Source organism: Phocoena phocoena, chromosome 16 (genome assembly GCF_963924675.1).
Source record: "Phocoena phocoena chromosome 16, mPhoPho1.1, whole genome shotgun sequence".
Lineage (NCBI taxonomy): Eukaryota > Metazoa > Chordata > Mammalia > Artiodactyla > Phocoenidae > Phocoena > Phocoena phocoena.
The window spans coordinates 5276132-5294900 of NC_089234.1; the positions used below are offsets into that span (position 1 = coordinate 5276132).

The window sequence follows — 18769 nt, forward strand, 5'->3', positions numbered from 1 at the left end:
GGAGCAGCAAATGACCTGCTCCGGGCAAAGAACAAGGATCCCCAAAGAGAAAAAATCCCCTTGGTTTCTTGTTTTTCTTTTGCTTTCTAGACTGCTCTATTCTGGCTTTTAATGTATCCAACTATTAGATTAAGCTTTCATTTAAAAGTCATTATTGTAATAATCCCAGCGGGTTGCTACCACTGCCATAGTAGCTGCTGGAAAAGAAGTAGGGCTGTGATCGCCGATAGCGACCACGGAGAAGTTAAGAAGGATGGCGCACAGGGCTGGGGGCAGGAGGCAAGGCTGCCGGTCCAGGACCTGCCGCTAATTAGCTGTGTGACCTCAGACCAGTCACTTAACCTCCCAGGCCACTCACCACTAAACGGCCTGATGGATAAGGCAGGGTAGTCTGTACAAGAGCTCCGCCTGAAAATTCTATCAAAGCACCAACGCCATCATCAAAAAGGGCCACAGCAGCTTCATACGGGCCTCATCAGCCAGAGAGGCAGCATGCGCTGGGCAGGGAGGTGGCTGAACCTCAGGGTCCCCTCCTCCGATGGGCCTAGGGATCCTGACTCCAGCCCAGAATTAAGACCCCATTTATAGGAGGTCAATACCCCCGATGGGCACTCACTCACAAGAGGGTCTCAGCAAATGCCTCCCGGGCTACAAGGTTCTCATTCTGGGGAGGAAGGAGGCTGGAAGCAGATACAGGTGGCCCACCCAAGCCTCCAGCCGCCTTCCCAGCTCCGGCGACAACTCTGCTTCCCCACCAGGATCCTTCAGAAGGACCTAGGGCTTCCCAGCGGGTCATGAGAAGGTAGGAGAACCAGCAACAGTGACACGGCCGGCTCTCCCACCGTGCAAAGGAGATGCACGTCTCCGTAAACACGCGTATACAAGAAGGCACAGTTTCTGCGAGGCTGAAGGCGGGGGTCTGACAGAGCCCCCCCAAAAGGGTAAGGTGCAGTGCTCACAGCCTCTCAGTGGTCACTCAGCCACCGAGGATGTGGGGGACTCACTCAAGCCGTGCTTGCTCGCTGTGGGAAGCCCAGCCCCAGACTTAGGACATGGAACAAGCCAGAACAACGATCAGCTGTACAGTTTTCCCAGGCATCGATCATGAGATTATCATAGAGGTTTAGACTTACTTTTTAAGTCTATCAATTGTAAGGGAGGCACAAGCAGCGTGAACCAGAAGCTTCCCAGGTTTCCCTTTGCACACGAGGGCCTCCTCAGGTCACCCAAGATAAATGCATGATGTCAATGACGCTATCCTCATCTACAAATTTGCACCTTGAATCCAAATGCAAACAGTATGTCCACTCGGAAGTCCCAGTCAATTAGCTGCATATAGAACAGCCTTGACTCATACAAGCAATAGGTGTTCCATCGTTTCTTAACTTGCTGAGTGTCACGCTTACCTCCTCTACAGGTGAGACTGGCAAACATTCAATCTAGCTGATGTTAGATGTCTTTCCTATCGTTTTAACAGACAGAGTAGACAATGACCCACAACAGCCCTGAAAGGCAGAGGGAGCAGAAAGAACATGTCCCTAAAATGCCCTAAAATAAACGAAGCAATAACGTCGAGGCACACTGAGTGCCCAGCTCTCCCTGTGAACCTACAGCAAAACCCTGTAACCAGGAGGCTGCAGGGAAGCACCGACCACGGGGTGCTTTGGCCCCGTTTCCACTGCTCGTTACCCGTGTGACTTCAGGCTATGGCTTAATCTTGATGGGAATTAGTTCAACACCAATTTGTAGGCTTCCAAGATCCTTATATGGAATCAAGCTAGATTATTAATGGGAGCAGTATTTGCAAACCAAAAAGTATCCCACGGTTATCGAGGATAAAGATTCATGCTCCCCAAGATCTCGTTGAGAATCAAATCAGATGATTAATATGAATGTCATTTGGAAACTGAAGGCATATGTAAATATCAGAGGTTAACCTTAACATTATCAGTTTAATAAGTGTAAAACCCATGGTTGGGGTGGGGCGATACTAGTGTGATAACTAATACACACTGAGCGGGTACCGGGTGTAAACATTCACAGGCTTCACGCATGGAACCTGTGCATCCGCCCTGCGGCAGCCTTTGTGCTGGGCTGTCACTTTCTGCTCCCCCTTCCTTCTTTTGATCAGATGTCTATCCAGACATGTGTAGTGTGTCCCTGTCTCCCTCATACAGTCCTTGCAGCTGGGAGGAGCTGACCCCTTCCAGAGGTCCCTGTGGCCGATGTGCATGTCACCACCATCGCTGTCAGGGGTCCCCAGGGGACCTGAGGCCAGATGACGCTCGGCCTGCTTGTTTGGAATCACTGGGTGGAAAGCATGTCGTCTTCTTCGAGACACTGGGATTTGGGAAGAAGGTGGGCGCCAGCAGGACCTGTCCCCAGAGGATAAAGTCAACACGCAAAGGAGACAGCTCAGCAGAGGGGGCTGCAGAGAACCGGAGCCAGTGGTCCAGGCTGACCTGGCAGCAGGCTCCGTCCCTTTTCCTCATTCACATGACCGACAAGTATCCTCGGGGTGCGGCCATGTGAGCTGGCCTTGCGTTCTCTGTTACTTACACCCTAAAGCATCCTAACTCCAACCAGGTCTACAGGTAGGAATTATTGTTATTGTTCAGAGGAGGAAACCACAGCTAAGAGCGATCCGCTAACTTGCCCAGGGCCAGGGAGGGGCAGAAATGATATTCATACCAGAGGGTGGGCTGCCTGCACTCTCACTTCTGGGGCCAATGGATGGGGTTCAAGGCTGTGGGCCACTGTGGTGAAGAGACACTTAACCCATAACCTACCAAAGAGGGTTATTTTCAAAGCTTGGAACATAAGAGGGTATATTTACCCAAATTGTGCTCCCTTCATTTTGAACACATTCTGGATAATTCAAATGCTCTTAGAGGATCATAAGATGGGCCCAGGACCATCATCGTGAACGTACGTTATTATCGTAAAGGAGTCGCCTTAGTCCTACCCAACCATCATAATCAATCCGCTCCTCAGAGCCTAAAAGTGAATTCTGCACAGCTCTCCAAACGGTCCCCTGTCTGATCACCCTCTATCACATCATTAAGGATCACCCGACCAAACGCATTCAGTCCTTCAGCCACAGGGTGAGTGAGATGTCAAACGCCCATTCTTCCGTTCCAGACACTGTGGGCAGAAGACACATTGCAAGCGTCCTGATTAAGGGCAACAGCAGAGCACGGAACAGCGGTTTTGCCCAGCTGGCGACAGAAACCATCTCAAGGTCTCAGGGCTGGGTCTCCGGCCAATGCTGTTTCATTTGCTTATCGCTGTTACTGTATCACCAGGAGTCGCTCCACACCAGCCCTCCAGGGTTATTATAACCGAGAGAAACCTCCTCCCCTCGGCCTGACCCCGGGTGCTCGGCTGTCACGCTGGCCGCAGCTCCTGCCTGCAGGAATGACCCAGCGCCACGCAGGGCTTTACACCCTCGACCCTCTGCTTCCCTGAGCTCCTACCTAAATGTCGCTCTTTGCGGCCAGCTACATAAACCCTCCCAATGCCGGCCGCATCCACCCCACGCTCAGAGGGGCTAAAGGATTCATCCATTCTTACCAGGCATGATTATCTCCGGAAACCCCGTTTTCCGAGCCACTGCTGTGGTCCTGTCCACCAAATGAGGAAATTCTTTTCTAATCTGATGGATATCTCCAGGAAGTAATTTCAATGTTACCCACAAACCTAGAAAAGCAATGGATGCATGAGTCACATTTTATCATGTACATCTTTATATCTTGTACATTTTTAGAAGTTTTCATGAAATCAATATCAATGAATGAGCAGCTTTTAATTCACAACGCAATGCCTTAAGAGGAAGTGTGGGTGGATGAGAAAGACAGGAGCGGGACCAGGGAAAAGGTGCCTGGCACAGATGCCTGCATCCGATTAGCTGGGATGCAAATCCCACACTGGAGGAGCCTAAGGACATAACAGCAGTTACGTGCTACCTCTGCCTGGGACCAATGACTCTTTTGAGTTGATATACATTGAAGACAAATCAGAAGGTAGCATTTTTCTGGAAGGGGATTGAGAAGGCTATCATTTTCCATTCTCCCAAGAAGAATGACAGCGGGAGAGGATTCAGGAGGTAAATTCGCAGCTTCACAAACCCACGAAAGTATCCAGTTGCTCAGCGGCACCCGTGCTCCCGGGAAGGGGAGCCGCAGAACACAGGGCTGGGACCACCAGCGGGCCAGCCACACGACTGGGACAGCGGCAGTCAGGGCAGCCCCGTCCCTCTGTTTCACAATGTCACAGCAAAGTAGCAACTAATGCTCTGGCCACCCCTCAGCCCCTTTCTCCAAGGGGGAAAATGAAGGCTTTCAAACCCTCTAAAAGAGATGCAAGGATGCCCGAGAGAGAGCACGGTGTACCTGGGAGGCGTGTGTGCCCTGCCCTCTGTCCCCTCCTCCACAAAAGCTGACGCATTTTGTATAAAATGCTCCAGGAGCAGCAATCAAACAGTAAGAGGGAAGAAAGCCGACACCTGACAAAGTCAAAGGCAGGACACAAAGCAGGTGCTCGGCTCCATCAGCGTTTGCAAGGACGTGCTCTCCTAGGGAGGGAGGGGTGTCACTATCGGTCGGCACGTCGGGGTCTCCATCCTTGAGATTTTGGGGGCGTGGCCTGCTTGCTCTCCTCTCACTCAGCTCTGCGGGACCCCACCTGCCCATCAGAACGTAACAGTACCTGTCCTCACTTACATGACCATTGTGTGTATGCCCACGTGTGTATGTGTCTGTCTGTCCAGCTGTCCCTCCTCTAGATGCATGCTTCCAGGGACCACTCACCACTGTTTAGCTCAGCACCCCGCACTCAGTAGAAGAAAATGGGAAAACCACAGACCTTGTTCACAAACAACTTTCATTCTAACTGGACCTGGAAGACAGCTGATGGGGACACACAAGGAACACATCTGAGGCTCCTTCTGCTGCGAGCGGCTCTGCTGAATTAAACCTCACGCCTCACTCCCTCCCCCTCCCCCCTCCAGCCCCCTCGTCTCCCAGCAGCTGGCCTGTCCTCTGCAAAGATTTACACAACTTGTCGTTGAGAAAGTCCACGGTCACTGATGACATTTTATTCTTTACCAGCTGGTGAAAGCCCTCTCCTCTTGCCAACTAGACCGTCCCCCCTCTGATTTATTCAAAAGTACCTAATGTGCACCCACTGTGTGCCAGACACACACAGGGCACTGCAGACACAGGGCAAAGACTCACTACACCACTGCCAGGGGCTCAGTTCTATTCCATGAGCCAAACACCGAGGGTGTCTCTGTGAAATACGTGCCTACAAAGAGCTTTCTAAAGCACATGTGGAGACTGCGCTCCTGGGCGTCACAGAGGCGCCCCTGAGGAAGGAACACTGTGCTGAGATGAGGGGTGATGAGATGCTAAATAAGGGGGTTCCAGGCTGCAGCCCCAAGATGCAGAGGGAAGAGGCGTGGGATGCGGCTGGGAAAGCAGCACAGACCTGACCCCTGGGCCTGTCGGCCGTGGCAGGAGCTATGGTCCCCACCAAAGGGCCCGGGGGGAGGAGTCCAACCAGAGTCTGACCTGACAGGACTCAAGTGGCTGCATGGGACTGGGTAGCTGGGAATTTAGAGCGAGGTGAGGACCCCAGTGAAGAGACCACGGCAGGAGCCCAGGCGGACACTGGCAGGACCTCAGCACCGGGGGCAGGGTGTTGTGAGCAGCATCGGGGCCATATCAGAAGTGGAGGAAGGAGGGGTGGAGGGGGAGTGGCTCTCAGAGATGGCGACAGTCCCGGGCATGACCAATAGCAGGTGCTGGCACACCCTGCATCCCAGTGGAGACGTCCTGAAGGGTCAGAGCACAGAGGGAGGAGAGCAAGACGACGCCGGTCCTGTGCCCAGGAGAGCTGCTGACATGGCGAGTCCACACAGGGAAAGAGAAGTCAGCGAGAGACAGGGGTAGGCAGAGGGCAGAGAAAAAAGAAAACCAGGTGCGGGTGGCATCACTGTGGCCGATGGCACAAAATGCAGTCCGAGGAAAGGGGAGTGTCTGAGCACGGAGCAACCCGGGTGGGCCTCAGCAGGAGCCGTCCTGGGGGAGGAGAGGGGCAAACGCTGCTGGGAGAAGGACAGAGAAGTTACAGGAGACGAAGGGCGGACAGCAGGCGAAAGATTCCACTGAGAAATCAACAGTGGAGTCAAGAGCTAGTCAATACAGAGACAGAGGGAGAGTTTTTTGTTTGTTTCCTTTTCTTTTCTTTCCTTCTATATTTTTCCCCTTTCTTTCTAAGATATAAAATTCCCGATCATGAGAGAGAGAGTTGAAGAAGTAGGAGAGAAGCATAACCAATAAAAACAGGTCTCTAAAGAGTCGTCAGGGGGTAGCACGCCAGCAGGGACACGTGTATCACTGCTCAGGATGTGCACTGCACAAGGCAACTAGCAAAGAAAGGCAAGTGGGAGCTACATCCAGCCTGCACTCTGCTCACCAAGCTGTGTATCCCGGCAGCGATACGTCTCCCCACTCACCCAGGACAGACCATCTCTTTCTAATTCACACAGAAGCACCACAAGCAGGACTTCCCTGGTGGTGCAGTGGTTAAGAATCCGCCTGCCAATGCAGGGGACATGGGTCCGATCCCTGATCCGGGAAGATCCCACATGCCGCGGGGCAACTAAGCCCGGGCACCACAACTACCGAGCCTGCACTGCAAAGCCTGAGAGTCACAACTACTGAAGCCCGTGCACCTAGAGCCCATGCTCCGCAACAGGAGAAGCCACAGCAGTGAGGAGCCCACAACGAAGAATAGCCCCCGCTCGCCACAACTAGAGAAAGCCTGCGCGCAGCAACAAAGACCCAACACAGCCACAGATAAATAAATAAATAAATGTACATTAAAAAGAAGCACCACAGGCTGGCACAGCTCCAGACCTGAAGGATGAGTGAACAGATGGACCCTTGGAGTGCCGGGCACCTAACCCCTGGCTCTGTCCTCCAGTAGAGCAGACCAGGGAAAAGGGACGCTCACAGAAGTGCAAGGGGAATTATCACTGCACATGACACTTGACATGAAGCTGTTCCCTGCTGGGGACACCAGGACGCAGCTAAATCTTAAGAGTCTGAGTCCCGAAACCTCACAAAGGAAGGAATATCTCCAGAATAAATCTAACTCGAAGACACTTTGCAAGGACTTGCAGGACGTGCTGAGATAATTATTTAAGAGCGTAAAAGTGAAGATGTCTTTCCAACACCTTTGCTTTCTCACAAGTACCAGCTTGCTCAACTAGCTGATGAACCAATAACTTGGTGACACAACTTGTTATAACACAATTTAAACACAGAGATTAAATTTGCCCTGTTACGGTGGGTTTCAAACACTTTCCTCAGAGGAGGAAATGAGGCCAATTTTCAAGGGAAAAGTGTATTTTAGGTTGACTTTTGCTAAACCAGAGTAACTAAACACAAAAGGGATTATTAGCATATGCTATATTTCAAACAACAGGAGCAGATGTCTGGGGGTGTATGAGGACTCACCGTCCACATAAAATACCCAGCGCCTCTGGGTTCAGAATAATTTGGGCTAAATATAAAAGATGTCCATTGCAACAAGTAAACATGTAGATGTTAACCTAAACTAGGCCAAAGCCTGGAGACCAGTTCAGAAGGGACAGGCCATGTCCCTCCAAATCCCTTCCACAGCTCTGTGCACTTGACAGTGTGAACTGATGGGTCACCATGGATGGAAACATGGGGCTCCACTGGGCAAAACCCCGCAAACCTAGCAGCTCGCTCCATGCTGCATTCACTGGGCCCTGGGCCTCTCAGCTCTCCCTGGAATACACTGAAATAGGCCTGAGAGTGAGCCCTGGCGAAAGGTCACTCCATCACTTCCGGTTCAAGGTCAACCTGAGCCAGTGATGTGGCCCAAGGGCATTTTGGTTCAGGAAGGCACCAACGGTCCCTCTGAAAACAATCAATGTTCTTGTCACTTAGCTCTCACTGTGACCTGAAAGCACCCCTCCTCCCCCCAGAGTTCAAGGAATCGGGGTCCCCTGGCAACAGTCCATCTCTGCGACACAGATTTTGGCCACAATACCAGTGAGACTGACAGAGGCGGGCCACGGTCCTCTTTGTGAGCAAGTTCCTGCTGGCCGGCCACCAGTCTCCACTTCTCCTGTGTGACTCTGTAATAAAAGTGTATCAAAACTGATGACTTTGCAAGAGGAGCCGGGGGCCTGGGGCCTGGGGCCACTGCCTCAGAGCGCTCTCATCAAACAGCTTTAACTGGATCTCCCTGCGGTTTTCAGTTAAAGTGCAAATTGGGAGGGCTGGTAATTTATGAGAAGACGGGTCCTGGGTCAGCTGAAAATTCTCTGTCTAGAGAGGCCACGATTCATTAACGTTTTGGGTTGGGGTTTTTGTTTTGCTGTTTTCCAGGGAAGGGGGGTGGTTCATATCAAAAGAAAGCCAAAAAAATCCCTGCAGAGGGATAGGGGCTGTTAATTCCTCCAGGACATTCTTTAGGTTTGATTCACAGTCTCCCTTAGAACAATGGGAAATGAATCAAGATAATTGTTTCTTAAAAGTCTGGTGACATAAGGTAACTAGACAATGAAGCAGGTCTGTTCACCTCAGCTCTACTGAGTTTATGGTTAAGTCTGCATCTAATCAAGGACTCAGGAATGGATATTCCCACTGGTGCTGAAAGCAGCCTCAGGTCGCAGCAACTCAGAAGGTGACTCCCCCAACTTCCCTTCCAGCTGGAAGCGGGGCCTCAGTAAACACTTGTTTTCCGGCAGCCCTCCTGGCCAGCCGGAGTGCCAGCTGTCACCAGCCCGTGGTGATTGATTCATTGCCTCTGCCAACAGAGGGTCAGCCGCTGGGAAACTTGTCAGCGTGGGATTAAAAGCGATGACTGCAGGCTGGGGAGCAGAGGAGAAATCCCCTCGATTACAAAACTGAAGGGGAACCAGTCTGCGAAATGGAGCCACTTCCTCAGGGGTACGGGGTGCGGGAGCCCCGGAAAACAAGGTGGTAGTGATTAGTTCACAACACGAGTGAGAGAGAAAAAAACCAGCGAGAAGAAGAGCACGTGGGGAGGTGGGTGATGTTGAATGTCTCTGTGTCTCTAAACAGCAAGGTGAAATCACAGGCAGTGGACAGTTATTTCCTTCTCTTGTGAAGTCATTCAAGTGTTCTGAGCAGAGGAGGTGGCTGGAGAAGTCTGAGGAAAGCAAACAGAGGAGATGCTTCCAGTCCTATCAACCCTTGGCTCTTTCCAAACATTTCATCGTATCCTAGTCAGTTTTCTCCTCTCACCCAGGAGCTTGGCTCTCAGCAATGTTTACAAAGATGATCGGCAAAATAGCCCGGACATGGAAACAACCTAAGTGCCCATCATCGGATGAATGGATAAAGAAGATGTGGCACATATATACAATGGAATATTACTCAGCCATAAAAAGAAACGAAATTGAGCTATTTGTAATGAGGTGGATAGACCTAGAGTGTCATACAGAGTGAAGTAAGTCAGAAAGAAAAAGACAAATACCGTATGCTAACACATATATATGGAATTTAAGGGAAAAAAATGTCATGAAGAACCTAGGGGTAAGACAGGAATAAAGACACAGACCTACTGGAGAATGGACTTGAGGATATGGGGAGGGGGAAGGCTGAGCTGTGACACGGCGAGAGAGAGGCATGGATATATATACACTACCAAACGTAAGGTAGGTAGCTAGTGGGAAGCAGCCGCATGGCACAGGGATATTGGCTCAGTGCTTTGTGACTGCCTGGAGGGGTGGGATAGGGAGGGTGGGAGGAAGGGAGACGCAAGAGGGAAGAGACATGGGAACATATGTATATGTATAACTGATTCACTTTGTTATAAAGCAGAAACTAACACACCATTGTAAAGCAGTTATACCCCAATAAAGATGTTAAAAAAAGATGATCGGCAAGAAAACCCTCACAGGCCGTACATCAGGGACAGCGAGTACATCATTACCCAGCCCTGCCACCAGCATCATTATCAGCGTCACCACCCTCAGTATCACTGTTGTCATCATCGTCATCAATGTCATCATCACCATCATTGTCGTTATCATCATATCAATATCACCATCATCGTCACCACCATATCACCATCATCATCATCACCATATCACCATCATCGTCATCACCATATCACCATCATCATCATCACCATCATCATCATCATCACCGTATCATCGCCATCATCGTCACCGTATCACCATCATCATCACCACCATATCACCATCATCATCACCGTATCACCATCATCATCGTCACCGCATCACCATCATCATCACCATATCACCATCATCATCACCATATCACCATCATCTTCATCACCATATCACCATCATCATCATCACCGTATCATCATCATCGTCACCGCATCACCATCATCATCACCATATCACCATCATCTTCATCACCATATCATCATCATCACCATATCATCATCATCACCATATCACCATCATCATCGTCACCGTATCACCATCATCGTCGTCACCGTATCACCATATCACCATCATCATCGTCACCATATCATCACCATCATCATCACCATATCATCATCGTCACCATATCACCATCATCATCGTCACCATATCACCATCATCATCACCATATCACCATCATCGTCATCACATCATCATCGTCACCATATCACCATCATCATCGTCACCGTATCATCATCACCATATCACCATCATCATCGTCACCGTATCATCATCATCATCATCACCATATCACCATCATCATCACCATATCACCATCATCATCGTCACCATATCACCATCATCGTCATCACCATATCACCATCATCGTCATCACCATATCACCATCATCGTCATCACCGTGTCACCATCATCATCATCACCGTATCACCATCATCATCATCATCGTCACCATATCACCATCATCATCACCATATCACCATCATCGTCATCACATCATCATCGTCACCATATCACCATCATCATCGTCACCGTATCATCATCACCATATCACCATCATCATCGTCACCGTATCATCATCATCATCATCACCATATCACCATCATCATCACCATATCACCATCATCATCGTCACCATATCACCATCATCGTCATCACCATATCACCATCATCGTCATCACCGTGTCACCATCATCATCATCACCGTATCACCATCATCATCATCATCGTCACCGTATCACCATCATCATCGTCACCGTATCACCATCATCATCATCACCGTATCATCGTGTCATTACCAGCGTCACAGCTGTCATCACCACTGTTGTCATTTTCATCATCAATATCATCGTCATCATCATCAAACTAAAATTCAAACCACAGCATGTTCCCAAGTTCATGCAAATGGACTCTTATAGAAACAAAACCACAGAATACATACCCTGGCCCTTGTGGTTGACTTCTTTGGCAGCAATGACTTTGTTTATAACAGTCTGAAGGAAGTCATTCTCCCCCGCCACCCTGGGTGAAAAACGGGATGACATGTTCAGCGGCTTGTGTCGAATGGCGTCGTCCAACGCGAGCCTGGAGGGCACGGGACGACCAAGACCACAGGAGACAAAGGGGCACAGGGACCCAGAGGTCACGGTAACAAGGGAACACAAGAGATCATCATCACCGAGTGCGAGAGAGAGTCATCACAAGTCAATGCACGACAAAGGACAGGATAGGTGACAAGAGAGACAGGGAAGAGCACCGATCAGGAAAATGCTGAACCGCACAAGAGAAGTAAAGCGAACGAGGTCGGCCCCATCCCCGGGAAATAAAAGTGAACCAGAGCACCACTCCATGTCTATCAGACAACTTACAAAAAGGGAACTTATCTGAAAATAACATGGCCGAACAGCATTTAATCCCAAGGAATGTTTATGACCATTTCTTCTTTTTCATTAATTCTTGACCATATAGCATAGGTCAAGGGGTGGGTGCTTTGAAGGGAAAAGCAAAACCAAGACAAAAAAAAAAAACAAAAGATCCCTCGGACCTAACTGCTTGGGAAGCTTGGGTAGCAACCACTCTGCTCCATCAGACTGTGTACTCAACGTAGCCTAAAATAATTAAGTGTGAAGAGTGGTATAATCTTCAGAGAACACAACTACCATGCCTGAAGAGTAAAACTGACACAATTATGAATGTAAATCATTAATGTTTTGGGGACTCATGGATCAGGAGCTGCACCAGGACTGAGAAAATAGAAACAAACAGGCGACATGGGCAAAGGGAAATACCGTGTAGCACAGCAAAGCACAATATGTAACAAGCAAGAAAATGTACATCAGGTATATAATGTTTAAAATTATTTCTAGAAACTAGGACAAGCGCTATTCATCACTTGAGCCCACATTACTCAAGAAAGCTGAGTGCTGTTTTCATTTACTTCACCAAGTTAAGAAAGACAGAGAGAAGGCTTCCCTGGTGGCGCCGTGGTTGAGAGTCCACCTGCCGATGCAGGGGACGCGGGTTCGCGCCCCGGTCCGGGAGGATCCCACATGCCGCGGAGCGGCTGGGCCCGTGAGCCGTGGCCGCTGAGCCTGCGCGTCCGGAGCCTGTGCTCCGCAACGGGAGAGGCCACAGCAGTGAGAGGCCCGCGTACCGCAAAAAACAACAACAAAAAAAAAACAGAGAGAGAGAAATGTACTCTATGCTTCCTTCCCTAAAATTTACCCTGTGGTATAAAAAAATCAGTTTTAATGGAGAAAATATGGGTTTCATTAGCATGGCATTTCCCAAAGAACTACTTCCACTGCTTATTTTGCTATTAAAATCATCTTCTCTTTTGTTTCTAACACTGAACATATGAATCTGTGTATCAGTCTTCCTTTAATGGAGCAAGAAGTTACAAATTACAGTAAGAAGTGAACATGTAATTAAAGTGGACATTTCACTACAAGAGAGAAAAAAGTGGCAGCAAGATACCACCTCAAGTAGGTCCTAACAAGTCCCGGTGCAACTGAGATCAGTGAGTCTAAAACTAACCCCCTTCACTTCTCAAACCGTAACCCAAGTTTTTTTTTTCCCTTGACTTTTCCCAGAAGACACTAGTAGGCAACAGGTAATTTCAATGCACTGGTGCGTTCGGGCATCAAGAAGCTCTGAGGTCTAATGAATAAAACAGCATTCAAACATCACTGGGCTGCTCTGTTTTTCTCATGGGCAACTTAATAGTATCGTTTAATAATGGTGTGTCTTAGTTATTACCTCAGTATCTGCCCATGTTCCAAGATTATGTTCTCCTTGTTTACTAAAGAAACTTCCACATTCTGCAGAATGGAGTTCCCTTTGTAACTCTCTTCACCAGGTATGATTCCAAAGTATCACGTTCCAACAGAACGTTCTATGATGACGGGAATGTTCTCTACCCGCACTGACCAACCTGGTAGCCACTAGCCACCTGTGGTACTGAAGACTTTAAATGGAACTAGTGTGATGGAGGCACTAAATATTTAATTTTAGTTAATTTTCATGAACTGAAATGGCCACATGTGGCTAGTGGTTACAGTGTTGGACAGAAGAATAAATCTAAAGCAATGAAGCCACAAAAAACCTTCGCCTCCAGTTGTGTGGTGAGATACGTAAAAGTGAACCTCAGTTTCAAGCACATTAATGCAATGTTTTCTGTTATTCTAAATGCCTACTGAGCCATGCTTCAAGATGCTGTCTGACCAGATCACCTGCCTGTAAAGGAAACCACTCTGTTCCACCTTCAACAAGTGGTTCTCAAGCCCGGGGCTGAAGGCGCGGTCCGTCGTGCAAAGACAGGGGTGCAAAGGGAGACCACCTCCTGCTCCCCCAGCCCCCCAGGACAGGACTCCCCCCGCCACCCGCCAACCTCCAAACCCCCTCAGCCAACACCTGAAAACAACCAGAACTGGCTAAAATAAAATTTCTTTCAAGCCTGGAATCACTTAAGTAGAAAGAGAAATGAGGAGAAAAGACAGAATGCAGGGCACTATGACAGGTCATTCTAACTCAATTTATCCTTTACTCTGTCTTCTAAGATTTCACACCGCCAGGAGGAAGCCCCCTCTTGTAGTTAACCTAAACCCCTCTAATTCCTCCTCCTTTCTCTCTGTCTAAGGTGGAGAAGTGCCCTTGAAGGGACTACAGACCATTATCCACGTGCCCTCTGGCTTTAATCTCCAGGGAAATAACACCAATTCTTTCAACCTTTTCCACGGGAACTACCTTCAAATCGGAGAATCAATTTAATGAATCTCCTCCAAGTGCTTTCCAAGCACACCTCTCTATAGACTTCAGGCCAGAACTACACAAACCCTAAAAATGGCAAGCACAGACAACGTCCACTCGAGGCAGCCCCAGAGACAGGAAAATCACAAGTTACAAAAGAATTCATTCTTATTGTGTGCCGTTTTTTTATTTTGAAGACAGCAACTTCCCATGAGGAATGTGAAACTACTGTACTTCGAAAATGTGAATAGCTACTAGAATAAATCAATTATGTAAAGAAACATGCATGCTCAGATTGGAATTGTAATTCTGAGTGTCCCACATGATAAGGCACGTCAGGGATCACACGTAAAATCTTCTACTCGCGAGACCATAAACTTTAACCCAGGTTTCTTGCGACTACAAAAATGCCCTTCACTAGAGCAGCGACTAAACAGATGTTTAATTATTATTCAATAGTCAATTCCTGTTTGTGCTGAATTTATAAACTGAATCATAAACATAATTATTACAAACATACATTTTCCACATTCTATCTGGTTAAGTACTTTGCCCCATACTTACGGCTGAAAGGGAATGAAATGCTGTTTGTCTTCATCATCTACTTTTCCATTTATTATATCTGTTACATCCATCACTGGGGACAAGAAAAGAACAGAGGTGGTTTTGCTTAAATGCTATCATCATAGAAGGCAAACAAACAAAAGAACATCAGAATGTCCCCTGACCACAACAAGCATAAACTGGTGGAATTTTCTTATATTCAAGTTTAAAGTATTTCCACGTTTGAAAGACCAATCAAGTTATCAGGAAACACCAGCCCAAATGGGGCTGGGGCTTAAACAGCAGAGTTCCACTTAATAAATTCCTTTGTCTATTACCCAACTGGCACCGACTGAGCTGCATTTTCCAATAGAACCTTGTGTGTTGATGAAATGTTCTATCCCAAGGAGCATCTGAAATGTGGCCGGTGGAATGGAGGAACTGAATTTTTACTCTGATTTCACATGTGGCAGGGCGACCACACTGGACAGCACCGTTCTGGAGCCTCACATCAGCCACTGCACGGCCCCAGCAAGGAAACAGTACATCAAGTGGCTACGGTTCACCCACCCCGTGCTGGCATCCGCGGACACCATTTCAAGAAACACCGGACAGCTAATCCCCTCACTCACCTACTGTATGGTTGAGGAAACTAGGCTCAAAGACCTGAATGAATTTGCCCCAAATCTGGCAGCTGGAACATCACCGATGCCCAGCTCAGACCAACACAGCGAGGAACCCCGAGAAGAGCCCTAGGGGCACTGGACACGTGCTCTGTCTCTGCTCGGCTACCACAACTGACTGCAGGTAAGTGAGCAACACGCCTCACTTAATCCTTCTGCACGGTCCCCTCTTTGACAACATACAATCACATATTAAAAATGGGGACAATGTCCATTTCTACCACCTCCCTCCACCCTAAAAAGGGGGAAGGGACTTGCAGGGCCAGAACAGAAGCATCCCTCCTGTTGTTAAGAACCTAGGGGCAGGTTAGGCATAAAGACACAGACGTAGAAAATGGACTTGAGGACACGGGGGGGGGAGCTGGAGCCAAGTGAGAGTAGCATGGACATACATAGACTACCAAATGTAAGGACTACATCTTTACCACCAGTTCTGAACCAACAAATAGAGCTCGTTTTTCAGCCCAAGTCCAATCAGCCTTCGGCATTTGCAGCAGCAGCTCAGACAACCGGCTCCATATGGGTCAGAACAAGTGAGTCTGAACCCAGGAGACTACCTCCTGCAGCCCAGGCCGCAGTGAGCAGCTCTCCTGTGTCCGCAGACCTCTCTCCTCTGGGACTCATCCCACCAGCTGACTATGAGTCTCTCTGATAATCCAGCTCCCTTGTCAAAGCCCCATCTCTAGCCCTGGACACATATAGGAGCCCAGCAACTACTGGCAGGAAGGCAGCATGTGAGCAAGAAACAAAACCTAGGTCTGAGCACCAGTAAGTTGAAAGCAGCCTTAGCTCTGCTACTTCCTGGGAGTGACAGCCCCATTGGGCCCCCAGCCCAATCTCAGAGGGAAAGGCGTTGAAATCGCCCATCACCATGTCTTTCCCTCACTGGGCTTCAGCACACAGGTCCTGGTGAAGAAAGTTCTCGCTGTGATTGGGACTTTGGGCATCAAAGGTCCCCGTTGCCCAGGGAAGAATGAAGGACTTGGGGGTGTCACCCCCAAAGTAAGAGCCCAAGCGTTTCTATGTTCAGGTATGAGGGTCCATCTTAAGAAAGCCAAGAGTCCACTACTGGGCAGATACCCTGAGAAAACCGTAATTCAAAACAGAGACATGTACCCCAATGTTCACTGCAGCACCGTTTACAATAGCCAGGACATGGAAGCAACCACGGTGTCCATCGACAGAGGAATGGATAAAGAAGATGTGGCACATATATGCAATGGAATATTACTCAGCCATAAAAGAGAGTTATTTGCAATGAGCTGGATGGACCTAGAGTCTGTCATACAGAGTGAAGTCAGTCAGAAAGACAAAAACAAATACCATATGCTAACACATATATATGGAATCTAAAAAAAAAAAAAGGTTCCAAAGAACCTAGGGGCAGGTCAGGAATAAAGACACAGACGTAGAAAATGGACTTGAGGACACGGGGGGCGGGGGGGGCGGGGGGGGGGGAGCTGGAACAAAGTGAGAGTAGCATGGACATATATAGACTACCAAATGTAAAACAGATAGCTAGTGGGAAGCAGCCGCATAGCACAGGGAGATCAGCTCGGTGCTTTGTGACCACCTAGAGGCGTGGGATAGGGAGGGTGGGAGGGAGGGGATATGGGGACATGTGTGTGCACACGGCTGATTCGCTTTGTTGTACAACAGAAACTAACACAGTATTGCGAAGCAATTACACTCCAATAAAGATCTATTAAAAAAAAAAAGAAAGCCAAGAGTCCAGCTGTATGTAGTCACCAAAGGTGTGTGACAGAGGAGGATCTAAATGGCCCAGAAACATGACATCACACGATGCAGGGGGTAGACGGAAGGTGGCGTCAGGATGCTGGTGATGGAGGAGGGACAGCACAGGTAGAAAGCCAAGAAGGCAGGGATGAGAAGCAGGCTCGAGTGACAACTCCCCACAGCCTGCTCATAGCCACTGGGCACCACACCTCCAGGTGGCCAAGATGCACAGCATCCACTTCTAGGGGTTCGTCCTCTCCCAACAGTCAGAAGAGACACAAAGATCCAAGTTCAAGGATGTGCACCGCATACCTGGGCAAGAATATGTTTTACTAGCTCCCCAGGCTGTGTATACGATTGTATAAGTGCAAATGAGAAATACACTTAGGGCTGAGAATCGTTGCCTTAAACGATTTACCTTTTGTGCCCAAAGTGTACATGGCCACATCGCACGATGAAATGTCCTCCCTCCGTCTCAGAGCAGACAGGAGTAGGAAGTTGGGAAACACATAAGCAGAAGGCTCAGGTCCTTACGTAGCATCTATAGAAACACACCAGCTCAACAGCTCAGGAAAGCCAGCCCTCTGGGATGAACGTGGACGGTAAGAGATCGCTTGCCCCCTCCCTACCTCACCCCACTGCTCCCTTTTGCTCTGAACCTAAAACTGCTCTAAAAATAAAATCTGTTTAAAATGGGCCAAAACAAAACTAAACGAAACTAAGCCCTGAGTTTCCTGGTAGCCCAGGTAAAGAGTCCTTCCATCTCTGCTCATACAAGAAATCCAGCGATGTATCAATCAGAAAGGAAGAATTTTCTCACATACCTATTGATATAAATCCCAAGAATCCCAAAAAGGACAGGAAGAAATAGAGGGCTGCGTAATCAAACTCCACTGCAGCCATCAAATCGTGAGAGAAAATCACTTCCCAAATTGTGAAAAATGAGAGTGACACTGAAAGAGGTCAACTAATTAGGATGTCCTGGGGACACTTACCTCTCCCCTCCACAGAGATAACTCATCACTCCCTTTACTTGTGCTGTCACCAAAAACAAAACAAACACAGAGCACACATCCGCAGGATAAAAGGCCCCTATTTGAAGAGAACTCTGTCCTCTCCGGGCTTTCTGCTCCTTCTACCTTTTCATCCCTTTGACCATTCTGTGTAAAGTCATTCCTAAATCTATCAATCGCTGCGTCCAGAAACCCTCCAGTGACTGGTTTCCCTCCAGGATGAACACGTGGGTCAGGGTCTCCTCCAGGAGATAGGATCCACCTTCAAACCAAATATACAATTCGCACCTGAAGCTTGTGGAGCAAAGACCCTGAGCTGAATGTGGACCTGAACCCATGCAGAGAAGAACGAATACATTTTTTTTTTTCTCTCCAACAGAAAAGCTTATATATCAAGCAGCCCCGCTGTCCAATATTCAACGGCAGCTCGTATTCACGGCAAAGGTGATGATCTTGAGACTCTTAAGAAAAAGGAAAGAAGTGGATTACCAGCCACCCCGAAAGGCCGCCGCAAGCCGGAGGTCAGCTTCCTTGTGTTATTGTCTCTCAGTTCCATGCGACCCACT

At 48.5% G+C, this 18769-nt stretch overlaps 1 protein-coding gene across 1 annotated transcript in view; it reads right to left on the reverse strand.

Moving 5' to 3' along the window:
- The window catches only part of DOCK1 (dedicator of cytokinesis 1), a 474607-nt gene that overhangs the window by 428535 nt on the left and 27303 nt on the right, over nt 1–18769 (reverse strand). Inside the window, exons 2-4 of the mRNA XM_065894212.1 lie at nt 14792–14864; nt 11421–11563; nt 3574–3699 (exon numbers count right to left, since the gene is read on the reverse strand). Coding sequence (XP_065750284.1) covers nt 3574–3699; nt 11421–11563; nt 14792–14862 — 340 coding nt within the window. The 5' untranslated portion in view covers nt 14863–14864. The remainder of the gene's footprint in view (nt 1–3573; nt 3700–11420; nt 11564–14791; nt 14865–18769) is intronic.